At 44.9% G+C, this 25,154-nt stretch overlaps 1 protein-coding gene across 3 annotated transcripts in view; it reads left to right on the forward strand.

Annotated features, from left to right (window-relative positions):
* MTMR4 (myotubularin related protein 4) overlaps positions 1 to 25,154 on the forward strand; it is a 99,659-nt gene that overhangs the window by 44,090 nt on the left and 30,415 nt on the right. For all 3 annotated transcript variants that reach the window (XM_073565788.1, XM_073565789.1, XM_073565787.1), the window contains 8 exons: positions 3,088 to 3,174; positions 8,650 to 8,766; positions 10,163 to 10,245; positions 11,743 to 11,909; positions 12,527 to 12,623; positions 22,274 to 22,387; positions 22,791 to 22,987; positions 23,081 to 23,209. In XM_073565788.1, the coding sequence (XP_073421889.1) occupies positions 3,088 to 3,174; positions 8,650 to 8,766; positions 10,163 to 10,245; positions 11,743 to 11,909; positions 12,527 to 12,623; positions 22,274 to 22,387; positions 22,791 to 22,987; positions 23,081 to 23,209 (991 nt within the window). The remainder of the gene's footprint in view (positions 1 to 3,087; positions 3,175 to 8,649; positions 8,767 to 10,162; positions 10,246 to 11,742; positions 11,910 to 12,526; positions 12,624 to 22,273; positions 22,388 to 22,790; positions 22,988 to 23,080; positions 23,210 to 25,154) is intronic.

A 25,154-nucleotide genomic window follows, 5' to 3' on the forward strand; every position in this document is an offset into this window, starting at 1 on the left:
CTTGCTGGGGTAACGCTGTGACTTTGGCCGCTACTCCTGTTGCACAACCAAGTTTGCTCAGTGCCGCTGTTGCGTCGCAGTGCAATAAGATACGTGAATAGCCTTGAATTTCAACCTTTAGGGTACTGTGACAAACAAGGTGCAAGAAGTCCAACCCTGTCTTTTTTTTTTTTTTTTTTTTTCTTCTTTTGTCTTCCTTTGTTTACATTTTCAGAGGTCAGATGTTACTTGACCAAGTTTGCACACACTGCAGCAGGGATTATGGCCCACTCCACCATACATATCTTCAGATATTTCTGGTTTCGGGGCTGTTGCTGGGCAACATTGAGTTTCAGCTCCTTCCAAAGATTTTCTATTGTGTTCACATCTGAAGACTGGCTATGTCACTCCAGGATCTTGAAATGCTTCTTATGGAGCCATTCCTTAGTTGTCCTGGCTGTGTTTTGGGTCATTGTCATGCTGAAAGGCCCAGCCACGACCGATCTTCAATGCTCTTGCTGAAGAAAGTAGGTTGTTGGCCAAAATCTTACGATACAAGACCCTTCCATCCCTCCCTTCAAAAATTTGCCGTCATCCTGTTTCTTTTGCAGAACAGTACCCCTCCAAAGTATGATGTTTCCCTCCCACCATGCTTCACGGTTGGGACTATGTTTTGGGGTTGTACTCATCCTTCTTCCTCCACTCACGGCGAGTGAAATTTTGGTCTCATCTGACTACATGACCTTCTCCCATGTCTCCTCTGGGTTATCCAGATCACCGATGGTGAACTTCAAACAGGCTTGGACATATGCTGGCCTGAGCAGGGGGACCTTGTGTGCCCTGCAGGATTTTAATCCACGATGGCGTAGTGCTACTAACGGTAATGTTTGAGACGGTGGTTCCAGCTCTCTTCAGGTCATTGACTAGGTCCTCCCGTGTAGTTCTGGACTAATTCCTGACCTTTCTCAGAATCATACTTACCCAACAAGGCGAGATCTTGCGTGGAGCCCCAGAATGAGGAAGATTGGCGGTCATCTTGTGCTTCTTCCATTTTCTAATAATTGTGCTAACAGTTGTTGCCTTCTCCCCAAACTGCTTGCCTATTGTTCTGTAACCCATCCTAGCCTTGTGCAGGTCTACAATTTTGTCCCTGGTGTTCTTTAATCAGCTCTTTGGTCTTGGCCATTGTGGAGAGGATGGATTGTGATTGTGTGTGGACAGATGTCTTTTATACAGGTAACGAGGTCAAACGGGCAATTACAGTTGTGCTCAAAAGTTTACATACCCCGGCAAAATTTTTGCTATCTTGGCCTTTTTTCAGAGAATATGAATGATGACAACAAAACTTTTTCTCCGCTCATGGCTAGTGATTGGATGAAGCAATTTATTGTCATACTACTGTGTTTTCTCTTTTTAAATCATAATAACAACCCAAAACATCCTATGACCCTGATCAAAAGTTCACATACCCTGGTGATTTTGGCCTGATAACATGCACAGAGGTTGACACAAATGGGTTGGAATAGCTACTAAAGGTAACATCCTCACCTGTGACCTGTTTGCTTGTAATCAGTGTGTGCATAAAAGCTGAGAGTTTCTGGGATCCAGATGTTTTGGGTTGTCATAATCTAAAAAGAGAAAACACAGTAGTTAGACAATAAATGGCTTCACCCAACCAATAACCATGAGTGGAGAAAAAGTTTTGGTGTTATCTTACATACTCTCTGAAAAAAGGCCAAGAAAGCAAAAATTCTGCCCCAGGGTATGTAAACTTTTGAGCACAACTGTAAGGCCGGGGTCACACTTGCAACTGCAATGCGAGAATCGAATGCATCAATACCTCCTGGAACTGCCGCCAGCACTCAGGACCGGAGTGTGCGGCTGCTTGTATTTCTCGGTCCCAAGTATTGATACGAGAGTCTCGCGCGAGTTTCTTGCAATTCAGTTGCAAGTGTGACCCCGGCCTTATACAGATAGTGAGTGCAGAGTAGGAGGAAAAACTGAAAGGTCTGTGAGAACCAAAATTCTTGCTGGTTGTTAGGTGATCAAATACTTATTTAATGCAACAAAATGCAATTTTAATTAATCATAAAATGTGATTTTTCTGTTTTTTTTATGTTCAGATTCCGTCTCTCACAGTTGAAGTGTACTGTACCTATGATAAAAATTACAGACCTCTCGACTCTTTGTAAACGTTCAAAATCAGCAGTGTATCAAATACTTGTTTTTCGCATTGTATGTAGATGTGTGTATTTATATATAATTTCTGTAACATTACAAGCTAATATTGGTCTTAAAGGAACATAAACCTTACTGAAACACCCCCCACCCCCTTCACTCAAAAGGAAATTATAAATCCAAGCCTATATCTCGCCCTTTTGCTCTATTTCTCTCATTGCAATTTTAACTTGGAAAATTATGACTCCCTCTTTGACTTGTCCATGCAGCTGTGCCATATGTCCTGGTTCCATCTGCTCCCGGTGTAGTGCTCATACGCATTAGATAAATGTTACGGGTCCAGCTGATGCATAATTGGGTTCTGACTCCTCTGATGGCAGATACCAGGATAAAGACTGTTGGACAGGTTACATTGCAGCTTATTCAATGCTTTGTTCTCTCCTGATATTGTCTTACAAATACTGATGTAAAATCCTGAACGTATGAACGTGGCCTATGAAGCGCTCGGCACTCGTTTACCTGCTTGTTTAGAAAGGTCGAGCAATAATGGGAGCAATACAGTTGCTTACAGGGTCACCGTGTTCTCGGCAGCACATTGCCTGCTTACCTGTGGTGAGGTGCTGTCAATTTAAAATGTTACACTTTGATCACTTGTCAGGTGATCACTTGATTGAGTATCTACAAATCCAAATGCACCATAGGCTTCATGTACTCTGCCTTTCCCCAGCAGAAAGTAGGGGACAGAAATGTTTTTATTTTTTTTATGCAGGATTTCTAAACTGTTCCAAAACTTTATATTAAATCCTATAGACTGCGAGTCACTCTTCAACAGTTTATCTCCCATTGACTCTAAGAGGAACACGAAACCTAGAAGCGTATGATAGAATTGGTGCCCTACATAAATCACTTTTCTTACCTTGCTTTTTTCAGGGTGAAGAACCCCCCAGTCTGGAATATATCCAAGCCAAGGATCTGTTCCCACCCAGGGAACTAGTGAAAGAGGAGGATAAGTTACAGGTGAGATTTTAGGATCTTAGTCCCCCAACATATCACACTGACCGCTGTAAGCACCAAGAAGCCTGTTGCCTCCTAACTGTACGTTGCAGATGCCCAGCATTGTCAGGGCCGCTGTCACTGCAGCCTGGCCAAAGTGCCCACACGGGAAGCTCGATTGCTCTGTATTGCCATATACACACCTAGTCGTACGCCTTTATTATGTTATGCCGCACTTTATCACACATACACGTTCTGTGCATTTTTTTTTCTAGTGTTATTTCTCTTACTGGATCTGGTCATTTCTGGCTACACGTGTCTGCAAATTAGAGGGAATGAGAAACACCTCTGATTCCAGGATGACGATCTGCAGGAATCTGGGTTTAATTTCCCCTTTGTCATCCACTTCTTCAGATGATAAGTGAGGTGGCTCATATCTCCTTGGCAGACAGGATAGTGGGAGACTTATGCTGCAGCACCTGCTTCCCAGCTAGAGACGAGCAGGGTTTGCACTTCTCCTGTCTCTACACATGCACAGCACAGAGGAACGAGGCAAGAAAAGAAATGCTGCGCTTATACACCAATAGGATGTTGCAGTTATTATTTTGTCAATAAAGAAAGAAAATTCTATTTTTGTTGTTGCCTGTTAGAATTTGACTGGATTTCATAGCTATAACCTGGATGGAGAGGTCTGTGCTCCATCTTTATAGACAGTTTTCAAATCGGTTAACTTATGGCAAGGTAAGGCTCTGTGCACACAGCGTTCTGTTTGATCCTCCATTCACCCATCCAGAGCCACCTGAAGTGTCCTTTTCACCTTCCCTTTTATGGCGTACAGATCTCTTTAACAAAATAGTAATGTCCTGCAGACTGCACCTCTCCCTATAGACGGGACGACTGCAAAAAAACTGTGCGTTGCGCTATCCTAGATTGGCATAACTATTGCTAATTATAGGTGGCAAGAAATGGACGGGCAACACATAAGAGCAGTTTATGGTCTCTCTCCCACATGTATACCGCCATATACTTCTATAGTGTAACCACTTGCTCAGCTTGTCATCTCTGAGCTCATCCTGTCTGCCTGGCGGTCAATGCTTGCGCTGCTGCAACATGTGCTGCAGTTGCACTCTCGTGCCAGCAGCCAGAATCGGCCGTGCCAGCATCTGAGCTTGGCCTTATGTTGGAAGCTCCGTCCCATTGACTTCTAAACTTGGCTTGCTGATTCTATTGTCTCTAAGATCGGGAAGCCTTACTGTTTTTTTTTTTTTTCTTAGTTTTAGAAATCACCTTTTTAAGAATTGAGACTGGCATCTTGCATTTCATAAGTCACCTCTTAACCAGTGCAGTATTCGCTTGTGAAGCTGATCTGCAGTACCACTAACTGCCTGTAGAGAGCAAAACTTGAGGGTTTTAGAAAAATGAATGCTTTTAGGGAACCTGTCACCTCATTTTTCGCATATAATTTGCGGCCACCCCCATTAGGGGCTTATATACAGCATTCTGTAATGCTGTAGCTAAGCCACCGATGTAACCTAAAAGATAAGAAAACCAAGTTAGATTATACTGCGGTCCGATGGGTGTCGCGGTCGAGGGTCTGGCGCCTCCCATCTTCATGTGATGACGTGCTCATCCTTGCTTCTATTGTGGCTCCTGCGCAGGCGCACTGATTTGCCCTGTTAAGGGCAGAATAAAGCACTGCAGTGCGCAGGCGCCGGACCTCTCCCTCTCCCAGCGCCTGCGCACTGCAGTGCTTTACTCTGCCCTTAACAGGGCAAATCAGTGCGCCTGCGCAGGAGCCACGATAGAAGCAAGGATGAGCACGTCATTGCATGAAGATGGGAGGCGCCAGACCCTCGACCGCGACACCCATCGGACCACCCCCCAGTGAGTATAATCTAACTTGTTTTTCTTTTCTTTCAGGTTACATTGGGGGTTTACCTACAGCATTAAAGAATGCTGTATATAAGCCCCTGATGGCGGTGGCTGCAGCTTATATGCATAAAATGTGGTGACAGGTTCCCTTGAAAATTCAGGATGCTGGGTAGCAAGGATGCTCATTGAGTAGAGAGGTGCTGTGGCATTTTATGTTAAAGTGTAGTAAATTAATGTAGTAGACTGAATATTGGAATGGCTTATAACAATGTGATGGAGAAAATGGCATTGAAGCAGTGAGGTATTTGTGTGCTTTTATGCCAGTATTTCTTAAAAGGCTTATTCAGGAAAATTTTAATTATATGCCAATGATCTTTTTAAATAAAATAGTGTGACCTCTACATGTATATGTTGGTCCAATAGGATGCAGATTCCCTGTTTTTGGGACTGGTGCATGTCTCTGGAAGTCTGTTTTTGTTTACTTAATGATACTGACCCACGTGGCTTGCATTGTTGGCTTGTCATCCAAGTATGCGACTGCTATGGGGGTGGCACTGCAGCTTTCCATTGATTGCATTTCCTGGTGTGCTTGGCCACAGACCTCATGAGAGTGATGAGTGAGGGGTGCAGGAGGTGGGTACGGGGAGGTGAGGGTATGAGCAGACTTTGTTGTTAGTGTGTTGGGATCTAAGGGGTGGATCCCAGTCAGACGCCTCTCACACTTGGTACTGATGAGGGGCAGTACCCTGAAAGTGTCTGCAAATTGAGATTCTGGTTTGGACTTTTATCCTAAGTCATGTGACAAGCCTCCTTAAAGGGTCGACATTGGCTTTCAAGATTGCTACTTCCTATAGGTGGCGCTAGATTTCTAGTCCTCTTCCTCTCTGAAGAGACAGTTTGCTTGTTAGTGTTGAAACTGCAAGTTTTCCCTCATCCCTGAAAGCATAAAAGAGGGGTTCTAGTGTTGTAATGGGGTCTGGAAAGTCACACATGACACACAAAATTGTTTTTGTGCTGACAGAGTATACTATGTGTAAGAGTAGGTGGACGAGTGACATTAGGTCTTTGGACAGCCCCTTTAATTAAAAAAAATGCTCTCCTGTGTGCAATATCTTATTTATTTGGACTTTCAGGGTTACTGGCCCTTTACGCCGTTATGCTCGACATCCTGATCCAATTTTCTACAGTGTATTTTTATTCCAGGCCGGTTTATATTGTTAATTATTCATTAACACAAATGTTTTCTGCTGTGCCCGTACATTTATGGAGTAATTACCAACATAAAGATTCTCGCTGACACCGTCACAGCTTTCTGTGGTATGGAAATTGGGCACATGAACAGTGGGTGAAAGAAACCAAACTGAAGGGGGGAGTCTTCTACTTTGGACAGTCCCTAGATAGTAAGAATAGCCCTCTGGGACCCTTAGTGATTAGCTGACGTTTTGTGCACGAATCTGACAGCAAGAGTGCTGAATTTACTCCCTCCCGACCCCAGACTGCAGCGCCATCATAGAGGGAGCCAGGTATTGGGCAACACTTTTTGAAGTTGGTGCATTATCCGTGCAGTACAAGGAAATCTAAGAGGATGCAGCGCTGGATTGTCACTGGATCATCTGTATCATGTATATTATGGTTTTACGTATGTGTTAGTCAATAAGTTACCAAACTAACCATCAATAGTAAAGGCTAGCCCAAGAATTCAACTACAAAATCATATAGACATACAGGAGTACAAGCCAAATTATAAAATTATCTTTATTAAACAGTTATCAGACAAATTAAATTTTCTATGAGTATCAGACATAAGCAAGCCACAGCAGGTAGACCCTTCCTTCATGATCAAGAGTTCATAATTCATTGGTACATCAAAGAGAGATCGTATTTTCCCAGTATCATACAAAAACACAATGGAACAAAGTCCTATAAAGTGCAAAAATGTGCTACTTAAATCTTAAAAAATTCTATATTCATAGACAAGGAGTAAGAATGGTGGAACAATGTCCTTTCAATTGACATAAAATAGCCAAAATAACCCAGGATTAATAAGTGGTCATGCCCATGATTATGGGAGGATACAGCCAAAATGATGCATGAAGTTGATCCTAGTACATGAAAGATTAAAGACAAGGGGTAAATATTAATATGCCAAAAGAATAGAGTACTATAAGGCAGAATAAACCTGTGTAGCCGCCGCAAAGAACACCCCCCCCCCCCCCCCCCGAGACGCATTTTGCGTACAGCTTCCTGCAAGAAGGCTAGATCCCATCATAATCGCAGGGAAGACATTTAGTTGTGTGAATTATTCCTTCCTTGCCCCTCACCGTCCATTGGCAATGACCTTTTTCTTTGCCAGGACTGACTCAGTTGGGTCACAGAAGTCCCAAGACTTCCACAGTGATATTGAACCTTTAGAACGTTCCCATATTTATCTAGTGATCTATCCCATCCCAGTGGTCAGGGTTCTCCGCTGGTTGAGATTTCTCAACAGTATAGTGTTTGATAATGTTTGGACAGATGGGTTCTCTAGTACTGCACAACCATTCATTCATTGTTCCACTGTGCTGCATAACTAAAAGAAAAATGTATTGTTTGGCCTCAGCGGTCACGTGACCGCTGCAGCCAATCATCAGGCCATCACAGCCACTGCAGAAAGCTGATTGGCGGAGGTTTTCAACCCCCTGATACTGTCATCAATATCTAAGTTGTGGATATCCACTTTAAAGGGAACCTTGGATTATGGAGTCTTATTCAGACATAGATTGGGTAGGGAAGGCATGGGGTAAACAGTAGTAGATCTTATGAGAGTTTTTCTTCTGGCAAGTGCTAATCTGCATGTTTTCCCCATTGCGCATTATTAATACTCCATACCTGACTGGTCTCCTCATAGGGAAACTAGTGATCAGTCCTAGTACAGCAAAAAGAATAATACCTGTTTTGTAGTAGTTTGATCTGAGATTAAAGCGCTGAGAAATTACCGCTTTGGAGAAATATGCAAATTAGCTTGAAAGTGCATTAGGGGTGTGGTTTGTACTCTCCATGCATTCCCACACCTAATTTTCATTAAGACATAGTGCGACACGTTGTACTAATAAGACAAGGTAGGATTTATTTTCGTGGTAGGATTTATACAGCTATACAAAAATTCAGCAATAAAGCAGTCCTGTTAAGTACGTTATAATGAGAATCCATCCGCCTAGCCCCGCCCAAAAGTAAGTGACCAAACAATATATTGCAGCATTTTACTTTTCCTTTGGAAAGTGTCTAGAGAAATGTTAATGGTTACTGAGGCCACCAAATTTATTGCAACGCAAGACAGAAATTGGTAGCAATCTACTCCCGTTATGATTAAGGCTAGTTCTGAATAAAGCTCTTTGTCAGAGATGAAAATAAATCCGCTGCAGTTACTGGATGTGTCGTCTGAGCAAAACATCAGGATGGTATATGGTTCATGCAAATAAGAACGCCATGAAACAGGAGCAGCTTGAATTAAAGATGGCCTGTGCAGAGCGCGGCAGTACATTATTAATCAGCTCAAATCATTTCTCTTTTGCATGTAATTATGGTTCCTTTAGAGAAAATCTGTCTTTGTCATCCAACATTTTTTTTTTTTTGTCTTCCACCACCCAGGTACCTTTCCAAGTGCTGCCGGGCGAGAGCGTGGAGTATTTAGGAAGCGCGAACGATGCGGTCATAGCTGTCTCCAACTACAGGCTGCACATCAAGTTCAAGGACTCTGTCATCAATGTAAGTTATTGTCTGGGCAAAGAATGCCTATAAGGGTTAGTTCAGATGCTTCCAATTTGTGGCCAAAATTTCTAGATTTCTGCAGCCCTCATATTGATTTATAGGACAATCGCTGACACTTCTGCAGCAAATCTGCTGCTCTTGAATGTAATAGTCCAAGTAAAGTGGACTTTGCAACAAAAGGTTCTCAGACTATTCTGTAAGTGCTCTTTGATTCAGATATTTTCTATGGAATCTTGTTTCTCAAAATCCTTTGTAAATCGGTGCCATAGTTTTGTTCTGACCCTTGCTTGACATCTGGATTAATGAATATTTAATGAGGTAATCCCAAGAACAACAAATATCAACTTTCCAAAGGATTATACATTCCACCCCTCACCCACCGTCGCCTCCCTTTCCCACCGATCACGAGATCAGTTTCCGAAGTGCTGTGTATGAATGGAGCAGTAGTGAGCATGTGCGACCACTGCTACATTTACTGTCTATAGGTGTGGTGGTCATACATGCTCAGCACTGGTCTGTTCACACAGGGGACTTTGGGAATCCCAAAGTTTGTACTCCCAGCAATCATGCGGTTGTCTATCTTGTGGATAGGTGGTATATGTTTTAGACCACCCCTCTAATGACTAAATATTATATGGTAAGGGTTTTTTCCGTTGCCTCTGAAAAAGGGCTGCTTGTGTTTTTCTGCAGCCACAATATAAGGACGTAGCTTTCACTGATTTTAGTATACTTGTCTTGACCCTTTAATTAAGGTGTTTTTCTTATGAAGACCCCAGTGCACTTGAAAAGTCCTATAGACCTCATAAAGGGAGGTCTCTACTCAGGACACCCTCCTTAATGAGTCAGAATTGAAAGCTGATCAATGGTGACTTGATAACTATTCAGATGTCCATATAACGCTACATTTCCTCAGTAGGGGGCGCTGCAGGGAAAATACTTGGCTGGCCTCCCAGTTGTGATTAGATCCATTATGAACGGGGTTTAATCTTCTGCGACTTTATTTGGAGTGTATCTTGTATAAAACCAAGCTATCTATGTAGTTCCTTCTTTGTACCAGTCTCTCTAGCTTTGTATTGCTATATACAAGGCTCGGTGGTCTGCTCATACACAGTAAATAAAGGGGAAGCTGACAATAAGTGGAGGGTGGGCTGCTATACAGGATCAGGTATCCTCACAGCCCCCAACAGATCACATGTTCAGAATTTCCGTAGTATTGCCCCTGTGATGGAATTATCTAGGCATCAGGAATTGCCAGAGGTTCGGTCACCTTAGGAAATCCTAAAACCGTGATCTGTTGGGGACTGTGAGGACTGGAGTCTTGGAAACACTGTTGATCAGGATAGACCATATATATGACACAATATTCCATTTCTGATTATATTTTTTTTTTCAGGTGCCTTTAAGGATGATTGAGACTGTGGAGAGTCGTGATATGTTCCAGCTGCAGATTATATGCAAGGACTCTAAAGTCGTCAGGTAAGGCTAGTAGTTACCGTGTATACGCCGACCCATGTATAAGCCGACCCCCCCGCCCCCCCCCTAATGTTGCCACAAAAAAGTGGGAAAACTTATTGACTCACGTATAAGCCTAGGGTTAATGGTGGTCCAAGAAGATGCTCCATAGATAAAAAAAAAAAACCCCAGATACTGCTGCACAAGGGTTAATGCTGGCCCAAGAAGATGCTCCATAAATACCCCCCATATGCTGTTGCACAAGGGTTAATGCTGCCCCATAAGATGCTCCATAAATGCCCCCCTTAATATGCTGCTGCCCAAGGGTTAATGCTGCCCTATAAGATGCTCCATAAATAACCCCCATATTCTGCTGCACAAAAAATGGGCTGAAAATCTCGGCTTGTATACGGTATGTATTCTCTAGCCTTTGGAACTGCGTGAAGTCTACACTTCTGCTCTTATCTGCTTCTTTACGTCTAGACACTCATGGTTTATTGTCCTGCATGTTCAGATGTTGAGCTTGCGGATATTTTTAGCGGCGTTCTCCTGCTTCCAACAAATCAGTGAAGTTTTATGCTGACAACTAGCTTTCCTTACCATGAAGATTGCCCCACCTTTTAATAGTGCAAACCCATTTATGTGGAATTCAGTACATGCATCTTCAGCAGTCAATATCCACCCACTGATTTCTGCAGGCAGCCGAACTGATATCCTAATTTAAAGGGAATCTGTCACCTATTTGTCGCCTATCAGCTGCCGGCACCGCCATCAGGGGCTTATCTACAGCATTCTGTAATGCTGTAGATAAGCCCCAGATGTAACCTGAGAGATAAGAAAAATGAGTTAGATTATACTCACCCTGGCGTTCGGTCCGGTCCGATGGGTGTCGCCGTCCCGTCTGGCACCTCCCATCTTCTAACGGTGATGTCCTCTTCTTTGCTGCCTGTCGTGGCTCCTGCGCAGGTGCACTGCTCTGCTCTGTTGAGGGCAGAGCTAAGTCCTGCAGTGCGCAGGCGCCGGGAGAGGTCTGGCGCCTGCGCACTGCAGTATTCTGCACTGCCCTCAACAGGGCAGAGCAGTGTGCCTGCGCTGGAGCCACGACAGGCAGCAAAGAGGAGGACGTCACCGTTGGAAGATGGGAGGCGCCGGACCGCAACACCCATCGGACCAAGACCGGACCGCCCCTGGGTGAGTATAATCTAACTCATTTTTCTTATCTTTCAGGTTACATCGGGGCCTTATCTACAGCATTACAGAATGCTGTAGATAAGCCCCTGATGTCGGTGCCGGCAGCTGATACTCGAGAAATAGGGTGACGGATTCCCTTTAAAGGGGCCTTCCATCCATCATCCTTCATCAGCAACTTTTCTCTTGCCTGTGTCATTACCGCCTTTAGAACTGTGTGGGCCCGCCATGCACATGCTTGGCCACCCCTCCGTAGAACTCCTCTCCCTATTCCCATCCATTCTACATCATTCAGCAACAGTTACAATAACGAAGATTTTCTCATGTTTTTAGATGTCACTTTTCCACCTTCAAGCAATGTCAGGAGTGGCTGAAGAGACTGAGCAGAGCCTCGGCTCGGCCAACCAAACAAGAAGATCTGTTTGCATTTGCGTACCATGCCTGGTGTCAGGGGATCTGCACCGATGATGAAGACCACCATGTCCACCTCTGTCGTCCAGGTGAGCTGCATCTCTGCTATTACAAGTTAGGGGACATTGCTGTAGTTAGCACCCCTGTAAAACGCTCAAGAATTTAGTGCCCCAGTTCACGGCATTCAGGCAAGGATCTTTCCTGGTCATAGAATTCATTATAGTGGTTGTCCTGCTTTATGGAAAAAAAACTGCATGTTATGATGATGTAGCAAAAAAATACAAAACAAACAACCTGCTTTCCTATCTTCCTCGGCGGTCTAGCTGCGGGGCTACCGGTTTTGTTTACAAGCTGCTGGCACGTGAAGGCTGAAGCTAATCTGTGACTTTACAAGTTACGTACTATATTCCCAGCATCACTGCTTGGCAGTGGGAGCCATCGTGCCAGTTATATGGCACATGACTACTAAAGCCTCTGGCAAGTTGTAGTGGTCAAGTGCCAGCTACTTGTAAAGTAAAACCAGTGATTGCTGCAGCTTTTTCACTGGATGACAGGGGAGAGAAGAGAGCACTAGATTTCATTCTTTTATCACATCTGCTGTAGTGGTTGGAGTCACAATAAAATCTGAAATCGCTACCACTGTGTAGGGTCCATTATCTGTCTGGGGAGTCCCTCATGTGCAATTTTGTGATTGGCTTATTTTCAGGTGACCATGTGAAGGATCGCTTCCAGATGGAGCTGTTGCGGATGGGTTTTGATATGCAGAATGCCTGGCGAGTGTCTGACATCAACCACAACTACAAGTGAGGAATTAAACCCATACATCATGCTTAGTTAAATGTTAACACTTTTTTTTTCTCCCTCTGTTTTGGCACACGTTACACCAATTTCATTTAGCGTGCTAACCCCTTGTAATTATCATTGGCACCACTGAGGGGAAGGAATGTGCTGCAGGCTCAGACTCGCACATAAAGAGGACATTTAGGAGGAAAAGAAATGCTGTGGATTTTGGCAAAAGATCAATTTGCAGTGTGACATTTCATTTAAACGTCTGTATAAAAATCAGAATCTGATTGTTGCTGATTTTTCCCTACAGTTTGTTTACATTGGAAGCTTATATATTTGTGTCCTCCACACTAATAGACAGACATGCTATATACATCATGTAATCTACAGACCCCCACATACCTTCAAGAAATTGGTGAATTGTGCAGCCATATTACCACACAGCATAAGGGCTTAATTTATTATGCTTTGCTTATATAGCGCCATCATATTCCACTGCGCTTTACAGATATTATAATCCCTGCATCCAGTATGTCTTTGGAATAATCACACATTGCATCATTTTTGCCACGAAAAAAAAAAGTTTTACAGTACCAGCATAGTGGATGAGATTTCTGAAACCTCAAGCACATGCTGCTTTTTTTTGCCTATTTGACCCATCAGGCTATGTGCCCACGATGCGATTTTTAAGCGTTTTTGCCGCGATTTTCGGCACGAAAACGCAGCGAAAACGTTTAAAAATCGTGTACAAAACGCCCCCCATGCATTCCTATGGCATTCCGCACATGCTGTGCTTTTTTCCGCGGCTGAAACGCATCGCGGGAAAAAAAAGCGCAGCATGCTCATTCTTTTGTGCGGAATCGCAAAGAATTGCCGCGATTCCGCACCCATAGGAATGCATGAGAATCGCTTACTTCCCGCAAGTGGCTATGCCCACCATGCGGGAAGTTAAGCGTCTCATGTGCGGTTGGTACCCACGGTGTGGAGGAGAGGAGACTGTCCTCCAGGCCCTGGGTACCATACATTAAAACAAAAAGGGTGATAAACTTAATAAATTCAATACTTAATAGAGCACTATAATGAAATATAATAAAATAAAATCCGAGTTGGAACACCCCTCAGAAACTATGGATGGCAGACCATCTGGTAGAGAGTGACTATACACACTGAATATGGGGGAAGAAAAACCGGCAAGGTGGCAGGTGAAAATAAATAAAATATATGCAACAAAGTGTGGTTATAATTAAAATACCCTTTATTAAAATATGGGTATACACATAAAACAATTAAAAGAAAGACATACCAGGCATGTACACGGTGTCATAATATAATATGTTGTAGCATGAGGCTTGATATATAACCATGTAAAAATATAGAAACAAGCTCAATAATAAACAGGTAATAGTTGTATATTTTTATATGGACCCCAAAGATAAAATGGTGAAAAAAATGCAAAGAAAAAATATATATAGTGAAGTATAAAATATATATGAATGTTGTGTAAATAATAATATACAAATGAAGTGACACAACAATAGTCAATATAAAATAAAAATGGTGAAGACGCACATAATCTAACCAAAAGTGTGCAGAAGAAACCACACTGAATGTGTGGAAACCACAAAATAAAAATCAGGGGATGAACAACTACCTGGTGAGCTGTATAATGTGCCTGGTGACGCGCCCCAACGCGCGTTTCGGAATGAATTACCTTCGTTAGATTATGTGCGTCTTCACCATTTTTATTTTATATTGACTATTGTTGTGTCACTTCATTTGTATATTATTATTTACACAACATTCATATATATTTTATACTTCACTATATATATTTTTTCTTTGCATTTTTTTCACCATTTTATCTTTGGGGTCCATATAAAAATATACAACTATTACCTGTTTATTATTGAGCTTGTTTCTATATTTTTACATGGTTATATATCAAGCCTCATGCTACAACATATTATATTATGACACCGTGTACATGCCTGGTATGTCTTTCTTTTAATTGTTTTATGTGTATACCCATATTTTAATAAAGGGTATTTTAATTATAACCACACTTTGTTGCATATATTTTATTTATTTTCACCTGCCACCTTGCCGGTTTTTCTTCCCCCATATCCTGGGTACCATACCCCTGTAAAAAAAAAAAGACTAAAAAATCGGGGTATATTTACCTTCCGGCGTCACGCGCTGCATTCCCGGCCTAAGCGTTCCCAGTAATGCCTTGCGGCACGGTCCTGTGATGACTTAGTCTCGTGTGACTCTAGCGGTCTCGCGAGATCGCTATAGTAACGCGAGACCAACGTCATCACAGGTCTCGCAAGGCATTACTGGGAACGCTGTGGCCCGGATGGCAGCGCGGGACGTCGGAAGGTAAATATACCCCGATTTTTTTTATTTTTTTATCATTTTTAACATTTTATCTTTTACTATTGATGCCGCATAGGCGGCCTCAATAGTAAAAAGCTGCTCACACTTGTCAAACACTATGTTTGAGTGTGACCAACCTGTCAATCACTTTCCAAGCGATGCTTGCGGTAAAATCGAGGTGAAATCGCGCGATTTCTGGGAAGGAATCCGGTTTTTAGTGTGCGTTTTAAAACGCAACGTGGGCCCATAGCCTTTTTTTTTTTTTTTTCAAAGCTGCAGCAGGTCACGTCTTTCAGCAGCATTTTTCACCCATGCAAATGCATAGGGGGAAAAAAAAAATGCATGTTTTTTGTACTCAGTGGTTTTCCTGCCAATACACTGTTATTTTTTTTGCAACTGAAATATCTGCTGCAAGTACTGAACATGTGCACATACCCTAAAGGCTGCAGGTTTGTTTGTTTTTTGTGTGTGAAGAAAGTCTAAAGTGTTTAACTGTTCAAGCAAAGTGGATGTATTTGTATGTAACCCCCTTCTCATGTACAGCACCATGGAATCAATGGTGCTATATAAATAAATAAATAAATAATAATAATGTGATTTCCTGACAACTCCTACCTACTGTGCATCTAAAGACTGTGTTAAACAGCGTTTTTGTTTTGTTTTTTTTCTATAGTATAGGCTTCTATGGGGAGCCCTAATGAACAAAAAAAGCATAATAAACGCAATTTGTTTTTTAAGTGCATAATTAACCCCTTACTGCTATTGGACGGAATAGTACGTCCAATGGCAGTACCCCCACTTTGATGAGGGCTCCGGCGGTGAGCCTGCATCAAAGCCGGGACATGTCAGCTGTTTTCAACAGCTAACATGTGCCCACAATAGGCGCAGGTGAATCGCGATCCGTCCGTGCCTATTAACTAGTTAAATGTTGCTGTCAAACGCTGACGGCAGGATTTAACCAGTGCTTCCGGCCGCCGGGCCGGAAATACGTGCATCGTCGACCCCAGTCACGTGATCGGGGTTCAGCGATGCGTTGCCATCACAACCAGAGGTCTCCTTGAGACCTCTATGGTTGTTGAGGCATTGCTATGAGCGCCACCTGGTGGTCGGCGCTCATAGCAATCCTGTAATTCAGCTACATATAGGCGATCTGCTCATCGCCTATATGTAGCAGAGCCGATCGAGTTGTGGATGCTTCTAGCCTCCCATGGAGGTATTGAAGCATGCCAAAATTAAAAAAAAGTTTTTAAATAATATGAAAAAAAAAAAAAAAAAAAAAAATGTAAATCGCCCCCCTTTCTCCTTCGCCTCGTTGGGGGGACACAGGACCTTGGGTGTTATGTTGCTGCCACTAGGAGAACACTAAGCAAATACATAAAGAAATTAACTTGTCCTCTGTAGTATACACCCTCTGCTGGCTCTACCCTGAACCAGTTCTTGCTTAGTGTCTGTAGGAGGCACTAGGGTCTGGCTTCAGACCCCAACGTTATTTTATTTTTACTTTTAATTTTTTACATTTTTACTTTTTGTTCTATGGATTGAAGGGGCGACGGGGCCTTTCAAGGTCTCGATCTCCCAAAATCACCAACAGGCAAGAACGCGGAGTCTCGTCTCCCCGTACCCTCTCCTGCACCATCTTCATGCCATGCCTGGGCTCACCTTAGGGGAGACGGATCCCTTCAATGGGCCTGCTCTCCCCACACCAACAACGGGCCTGCTCTCCCCACACCAACTACGAAAGGGAACATGGGGTGTCACCCTCAAGTACCCCCTTCCAGAGCCAGGCCTGCAGACGGACACTTACCTTGCCTTCCTCAAGTTATCCAAGGTACCCTGGCAGAGAACCCCATGCGGCGTCCGTGTGGCCCCGCTGCACCCCCAGTCTGAATGCGGCTGGTGTCAGGAGGCAAACGGCCCCTCTCCGCCTCCCTATCAAAGGGATGGTGGATTGAGGATGAATAGTGCGGCCAAAAACTCTCCATCTGTGGCCCAGCGCACCAAAACTGCCTCACCTGCACTGGGAGTATGGCAGCGTTTCTGGCCGGCAGGAGGAGGAACTCCCTTTTCGTAGTCCTGTGTAGTGTCCGGGCCCCCAGGGGGATAGGCGGTCCTCTGAGTCTCGTACTGTCGCTGCCACGCCGTCTCCGCCGCCGGCCTCCACAAATTTAGCCCCCGTCTTCTGGCCGAGAGAGGCCCAGCTCTGCGCACCCAACCGACTCCGCCCACTTCTCTGGTGCTTCTCTCGCTGAGCTAGAAGCACTGCAGTGGCATCCCAGCGCTCTGCCACTGACTCTGCCCATTTTCTCTGGCACGTCTCGTTCCCCACGAGAAGCGCCGACGTGTTTTTCGGGCTCTTTTTCCTGGTGCATGTGTAGCACATTAAATATTCAGACTGAGGGACGCCATCTCACCCTGGTGTGACTTCTGGCATTTTAACCGCAGTGTTCACTTCCTCTCTGGGGGCACGGACACAGGACCTGGTTAAGGTAGTACACCTCTTAACCCCTTCCCTGCCGCAGCCTCTGTGCAGCAGTTTTTTATGCAATATGTCTCAATCAAAGGCATCCAAGAAGGCTGATAAGATGCACAGGGTGGTGTATGCTTCATGTACCTCATGTAATGCCCCACTACCACGCATACACCGTACTGCAATCTGTGCAGTCTGCGACCCCCCCCCCCCCTTCTGCGCACAGGAGCCCCCTGCCAATGCCGACCCTAGTGGACCTGGTCCCCCCCCGAGTGGGCCATATCCTTGGCTCAGTCCATGGCATCCCTGGCTAAAGCTATAGAATCCTTCCGTGATCCCTCCTCAAGCAAGGGCATCTCTTTACCCCCTTTAGAAGACCCTTCATCAGCTACACGAGAGTCTTCCTCAGACAGGGGCCGAACTGCGGCAGAAAATATACACTCTTCTAGAAAGCGTCCCCATGACTCGTCCCCCAGACACTCCGGGGCCTCGGCGTCCGCAAGCTCTGCTTCCTGCTCCCCCTCACCAGAGGTTGGCAGCGAACACGACTGAGGATACGAGTCGGATGTCGCCGTGGACCTGGACTCGCTAGAGTACCAGGAGTCTCTAGATTCCCTCATCAAAGCGGTTAATAAAGCTCTGAGAGTAGATGAAGAACCCGGGAGTAGTCCGGATCACACTGTGTCCTTCAAAAGGACCAAACGTCCTCACAGGGTCTTTGCTAACCACCCTGAGTTTACGGACATTGTTCAGAGGCATAGAACTCGCCCGGACAAGCAATTTACAGGACAAAAGCCGCTGGAAGCACGGTACCCTTTTGCATCTACTTTAAGGAAAGAGTGGACTGAGTCCCCTTCAGTAGATCCACCCATATCACGGCTCGCTTCCAAAACTCTCCTGTCCCTGTCTGATGGCTCGTCCATTAAAAACCCCACTGATGGACAGATTGACAATCTTGCTCAGTCAGTCTTTGAAGCTGCCGGAGCAGCACTCTTCCCTTCTTTCGCCGCCACCTGGGTGGCCTGGGTAGAGGCCCTAGTTAAGTCTGGTCGAGACGGTAACCTATCTCCCGAGACGGTCAGTCTCGCTTACCAAATTGCCCTGGCCGGGGATTACGTGGTACATGCCTCCTTAGATGTGGTTAACTGTGCCGCACTTGCAGCCGTCACTTCAGAATGGAATCTCTCCGTTCCCTTATCACCTCGCCAGAAAAAAGGAATACCTCGCGTCTGTCGACATCAAGGATGCATATCTTCACATTCCAATCTTCTCAGGTCACCAAAGATTTCTGTGCTTTGCCATCGGAGACGAGCACTTTCAGTTCACAGCCTTACCTTTCGGTCTCGCCACTGCCCCCAGAGTATTCACCAAGGTCATGTCAGCCATCATGTCTATTCTACACTCTCGGGGCATGGTGATTCTGCCATACCTGGACGACCTCATCAAGGGATCGTCAATGCAGGCCTGTGCAGTCAGCATCACTGTGGACACTTTCTTGTTTAGGTTGACTGGTGACCCTAGATAAGTCCTCTCCAGCCCCATCCCAGCAAATTTCCTTTTTGGGGATGATCATGGACACTTCCCGAGGGTTGGTAATTCTCCCTCCAGAAAAGATTGCAGCGCTGATCCGGGGAGTCCGGAAGCTTTCTCTTGCCCATCCTCACTCCCTGCGGTTCAGCATGCAGGTCCTGGGGAAAATGGTAGCGTCAATCGAGGCGGTACAGTTTGCCAAGTTTCATCTCCGTCCTCTGCAACAAGCATTGCTGTCAGCTTTGGACAAAAATCCGGCCTCCCTGGACCGCCATTTCCGCCTGTCCGCCAGGATAAGGCGGTCTCTCGGTTGTGGAGTGGACGTCAGCGTCCTCTTTGGGTCAAGGAAGGTCCTTTCTTCCAGTTCACTGGCTGGTGGTGACCACAGATGCCAGTCTTCTAGGTTGGGGAGCTGTCTTCCGCCACCACACAGCTCAGGGACGCTGGTCCACGCTGGAATCGCGCTTCCCGATCAATATCCTCAAGATTTAGGAAATTGGGCTAGCCCTTCGATTCCATCATCTCTTGGCCGGCCATCCCATTCGGATCCAGTCGGACAATGCGACGGCAGTGGCGTAATCAATTGTCAAGGGATCACATGGAGCAGAACAGCGATGCTTGATGTAGCACGCCGCATTCTACAATGGGACGAGACAAACCATTCAGTCATCTCGGCAGTTCATATTCCGGGAGTAGAGAATTGGGCGGCAGATTTTCTCAGCTGTCAGGGTCTGGCCTCGGGAGCGTGGTCCCTCCACCCAGACGTTTTTCAACAGATTTGTCAGCGCTGGGGAACTCCAGATGTGGACCTCATGGCCTCCAGGCTAAATGCTAAAGTTCCAGCATTCGATGCGCGGTCCCGCAATCCATTAGCCATTGGGTCGGATGCCCTGGTGCTTCTGTGGCATCAATTTCATCTTCCTTACATTTTCTCCGCTGCTCCTGCTGATCCCAAGAGTTATCTGAAAGATCAAGGCGGAGGGTATCCCAGTGATTCTCATCACACCAGACTGGCCACGCCAAGCGTGGTATGTGGAACTGGTACAACTAGTCGCTGACATCCCCTGGCGGTTACCGGACCACCCAGACCGTCTCTCTCAGGGGCCCATTTACCACCAGATTTCGAGAGTGCGGAGTTTAACGGCCTGGCCATTGAATCCTGGGTTCTAGCCCAGGCCGGTTTCTCAAAACAAGTAGTGGTCCACCATGATCAACGCCCGGAAACCTACTTCCATGCACATTTACCATTGTATCTGGAAAGCCTTTTTCTCTTGGTGTAAAACCTGTGGATGTTCCCCACTTGTGTTTCCTATCCCTTCCATTTTGGAGTTTCTCCAAGCAAGATTAGACTCAGGCCTGGCACTGTCTTCTCTCAAACGCCAAATCTCTGCCCTATCCGTCCTGTTCCAGCGAAGGTTAGCTTCAATATCGCAGGTCAAGACCTTCATACAGGGAGTGTCGCATCTTGTCCCTCCCTGCAAGATGCCACTGGAACCTTGGGACCTTAATTTGGTCCAGGTGCCTTGCAGGAGGCCCCCTTCGAACCCCTGTAGGATGCATCACTCGCCCTTATTTCTTGGAAGGTTGCCTTTCTTGTGGCAGTAACATCCATCAGGCGGGTCTCGGAATTGGCGGCTTTGTCTTGCAAACCTCCATTTCTGGTCTTTCACCAGGACAAGGTGGTGTTAAGGACGCCTCCGTCCTTCTTGCCTAAGGTCGTTTCTTCTTTTCATTTGAATGAGTGCATAATTTTGCCCTCATTCTGCCTAGCTCCAGTCCATCGCACTGACAAAGCTCCCCATACTTTCGTGCTTCCGGAGGGACACAGAAGGGGTCTACCTGCTTCTAAAGCTACAATAGCCAGATGGATTCGCTCGGCGATCCAAGAAGCTTACCGTGTCAGAGGTCAGCCTATCCTGGCGGGGATCAAGGCACACTCCTCTCGGTCAGTGGGAGCTTCCTGGGCCATTCGGCACCAGGCGTCAGCACAGCAAGTTTGCAAGGCTGCTACTTGGTTCAGCCTCCACACGTTTGTTAAGCATTACAACATTCATTCTCAAGCCTCTTCAGACGTGGCCCTTCGCAGAAGGATTCTGCAATCGGCAGTATCTCATCTGTAGGCCAGATATAATCGTTTGCTACACAAGGGTTTCAGCTGTTACGCTGTTTCCCACCCAGGGAATGCTTTAGGATGTCCCATGGTCCTGTGTCCCCCAATGATTAGCTCGGAGAAAAGGATTTGACTGTGAGTACACACAAAAATCCCTGTTTCGCCCCATTCAAAATAAAATAAAAAAATTCACACATACATATTGGGTATCACCGAGTTCAGAATCGCCCGCTCTATCAATAAAAAAAAAAAAAAAAAGGATTAACCTGATCGCTAAACTGTGTAGCCGGAAAAAAAATCGAAATGCCAGAATTACGTTTTTTTGTCGCCACGACATTGCATTAAAATGCAATAACAGGCGATCAAAGGATCGTATTTGCACATAAATGGTATCTTGAAAAACGTCAGTACGACACACAAAAAATAAGCTCCCACCTAACCCCAGATCATGAAAAATGGAGACGCTACGGGTATCGGAAAATGGCGCAAACTTTTTTTTTTTTTTTTGTAGCAAAATTTGGAATTTTTTTTTTCACCACTTACATTAAAAAGAACCTAGACATGTTTGGTGTCTATGAACTCGTAATGACCTGGAGAATCATAATGGCAGGTCAGTTTTAGCGTTTAGTGAAGCTATCAAAAAAGCCAAACAAAAAACTAGTGTGAGATTGCACTTTTTTTGCAATTTCACCGCATTTGGAATTTGCTAAAACCAATGATGTCGTTCAAAAGTACAACTCGCCCTGCAAAAAATAAGCCCTCACATGGCCATATTGACGGAATAATAAAAAAGCTATGACTCTGAGAAGAAGGGGAGCGAAAAACGAAAACGCAATACCGAAAAAAGCTCCAGTCATTAAGGGCTGAAAGCTTTTCAGTATTAAAAAACGATGCTTCAAATCTGAACGCATGAAATAAAGTGGAAAATGCATCTCAAAATAGCAATCAGAAGATTATGTATTTTGGTGTGGACACCCGCAGAAAAAAATGCAATGTACTCTCCATGTGATCATGGCCGCCTGCTGTTATAGATGCTTTCAATGAAACCCTCAGAATTGGTTAGATGTCCCCTTAGAATTTTCCCTCTTTTGTGACGTGTCAATGTAGTGCAGAATAGCATTGTTTTGTCTGTAGTGTATATAACTGGGACTAATAGTGATACATTTGTATTGCTTGTTCTTTAGACTGTGTCCAAGTTATCCGCAGAAACTGCTGGTTCCCGTATGGATCACCGACAAGGAGCTTGAGAATGTTTCTTCTTTCAGATCGTGGAAAAGGATTCCTGTCGTGGTATACAGGTAAAAACCAAAGGCTTCGTCATCTTTTCTTTACTGTTCTATTTTCTGCAGTGCTCTATCTAACAGTCATTGTGTAAATGTTGATTATGTAATGACGTGTGTCTTACTATTTGGCTTACAAGCAAAGAGAGACCTATTTAAAGTAGGTAGATGCTCAAGTTGCTACCTGGTTTCTCCAGTTCTAGAGACTTAAATGTCTAGTTGGCCATGACTTTCCCTAACAAAACTGGCTCTTGGGTGGTCGCCTTCGTAGCCAAACCTGTAATATTTAGCCAATTTGCTATGAAAGCTCCCTTCAGACCTTTTCACCTTATTTCTCTACTATGTCATGTGAGTGAAGGGAATGTCCTTTATAAGTGTTTGACCAGATCTATTCTTCATACGTTGTTTCTTTGTCTTGTAGACATATAAGGACAGGTGCAGTGATTGCACGGTGTAGTCAACCAGAGATCAGCTGGTGGGGCTGGCGCAATGCTGATGACGAGTATCTGGTGACTTCCATAGCAAAGGCCTGTGCCCTAAATCCAGGAGGACGTGCTGCTACTGCAAATTTCAGCAACAGTAGCAATGATGGGAATGAAAATGGAGACACAGACTTTGGTAAGAAACTGAATTAAGTTATACATTAACATTTAATTCTTCTGTGGTTTTTTTTTTTTGCTAGTGGTTGACCATTTTGATTGCTCCTTACAGACTCTTCTCTTACTGCCTGTCCTGGTATTGAAGGGAGCGGAGCACCTCAGAAACTCTTAATCCTTGATGCAAGATCTTACACTGCTGCTGTTGCGAACAGAGCCAAGGGTGGAGGCTGCGAATGTGAAGGTAACTGAAGGTTTAGCCTGAAATAAATCTCCGCACTGGATAGGTTTAGATGGATGTGTAAAGGCTTCTCATTGAAGAGATGATAATTAGGTATGAGCATTCGCTAGAACGTTAGATTATCTGCTTGTGTAATCGTGGAAGCAAACGTCCGACAAAGAAAATGCTTGTTCTTCGTTGATTTGGATCATTCTTGCCAGCAATGAAATAAACTTTCCTAGCAGCACAGTGTGCTGTCTATATACTGCCGATAACGAGGATATTCTATGCACATAGAACGATCTAAGTAATAATGGTTCTTTGCACATAGTACTCTAATAGGTCTGTCTAAACAAGCCGTAACAAAGGTTGACTTATTGGAGCCATTTCTGATTGCGAGCTTGGTGTCTGGCATCCATTCCTTGCAGACAAGTGGCCATGTACAGTCACTCTCCATGGTGTCATTCAGACACCGCAACAGCAGGAGAAGACTTCTAAGGCTAGTTTCACATTAGCGTTAATGGCCGCAGCGTCGGGCTGCGCACGGCCGCCGCTAAGCCCCGCCCCCTGCCGTGCCTCCGCCGGTAGCTCCGTCTACGGGCGCATGACGCTGCATGCGTCCTGCGTACCCTATATTTAGCACTGGGGACGCAGGCCGAGTGCAGGTATGCTTTTGGCGGCGCATGCGTCCTTTTGACGCTGCGCCGACCAGCGCCAAACGCAACCTGTAGCAATTTGGTGCGGTCGGCGCCGCGTCAAAAGGACGCATGCGCCGCCAAACGCATGCCTGCGTCCCCAGTGCTAAAGATAGGGGACGCATGCAGCGTCATGCGCCCGTAGGCGGAGCTACCGGTGGAGGCGCGGCAGGGGGCGGGGCTTAGCGGCAGCCGTGCGCAGCCCGACGCTGCAGCCGTAAACGCTAATGTGAAACTAGCCTAAGCTCAGAGAAGGGAGGGAAATGCCATGCTACACAGGGAACACTCACTGAGCACAGAGCTTAAGGTTTCACATGCAGTTATGTGAGAGAATGTATGTGTATATATGTGTATATGTATGTATGTGTGTGTGTGTGTATATATATATATATATATATATATATATATATATATATATATATATATATATATATATATATGTATATATATATATATATATTTTCTCAAGAGAGAGAAGTAGAGGAAAATGTGTTGAATCTGGATTGCACACCCATACACATTTTATATGCAGCAGTTGAAATAAGTATTAAACACGTCACCAATTTTTGAAGTAAATTTATTTCTAAGCATACTATTGACGTGAAATTCTCGCCATATGTCTGTAAAAACCCATCCAATCCGCACAGGCAAAGAAGTCAAACTATAGATGTCCATAAATTTAAGTTTTGTGTAATAATGAGAAATGACACAGGGAAAAAGTATTGAACACATGGAGTAAAAGGTGCAAAAAGCCTGGGAAAGTCATACCATTTGAAATCTCAGTAATTAGACAGCAATCCTGCCACCTGGCGTAAAAATAGCTGGTTTAACAGCTACAAAAAGGTCTCTCATTACAAAGGTACCACACAAGAAACAACTCATGATGAATAAAAGCGGTGAAGTGTCTCAAGACCCTTGCAACCTTATTTTTGCAAAGCATACTGATGGCATTGGTTACAGAGGAAAATCTCAACTACTGAAGGTTCCGGTGAGCACTGTTGGGGGCCATAATCCAGAAGTGGAAAGAGCATTGTCACCATAAACCGGCCATGACCAGGTGCTCCCTGCAGGATTTCAGACAGAGAAATGTAAAGTTACGTTTTGTGCAGATGGGTGGCGCGTCAAAACGACACATCCGCATACATCTGCATGTCCTGCGTACCAAATGTTAAAGATGGGTACGCAGGACGCATGCAGAAGTAGGCGGACCTAAACAAGTGCAGAACTGGGCGGAGCTTCAGGGAGGAACTACGCAGCCGTCCGCAGAGCCCCAG

This window comes from Dendrobates tinctorius, unplaced genomic scaffold (genome assembly GCF_039654945.1).
Source record: "Dendrobates tinctorius isolate UK_male_01 unplaced genomic scaffold, ASM3965494v1 ptg000016l, whole genome shotgun sequence".
Lineage (NCBI taxonomy): Eukaryota > Metazoa > Chordata > Amphibia > Anura > Dendrobatidae > Dendrobates > Dendrobates tinctorius.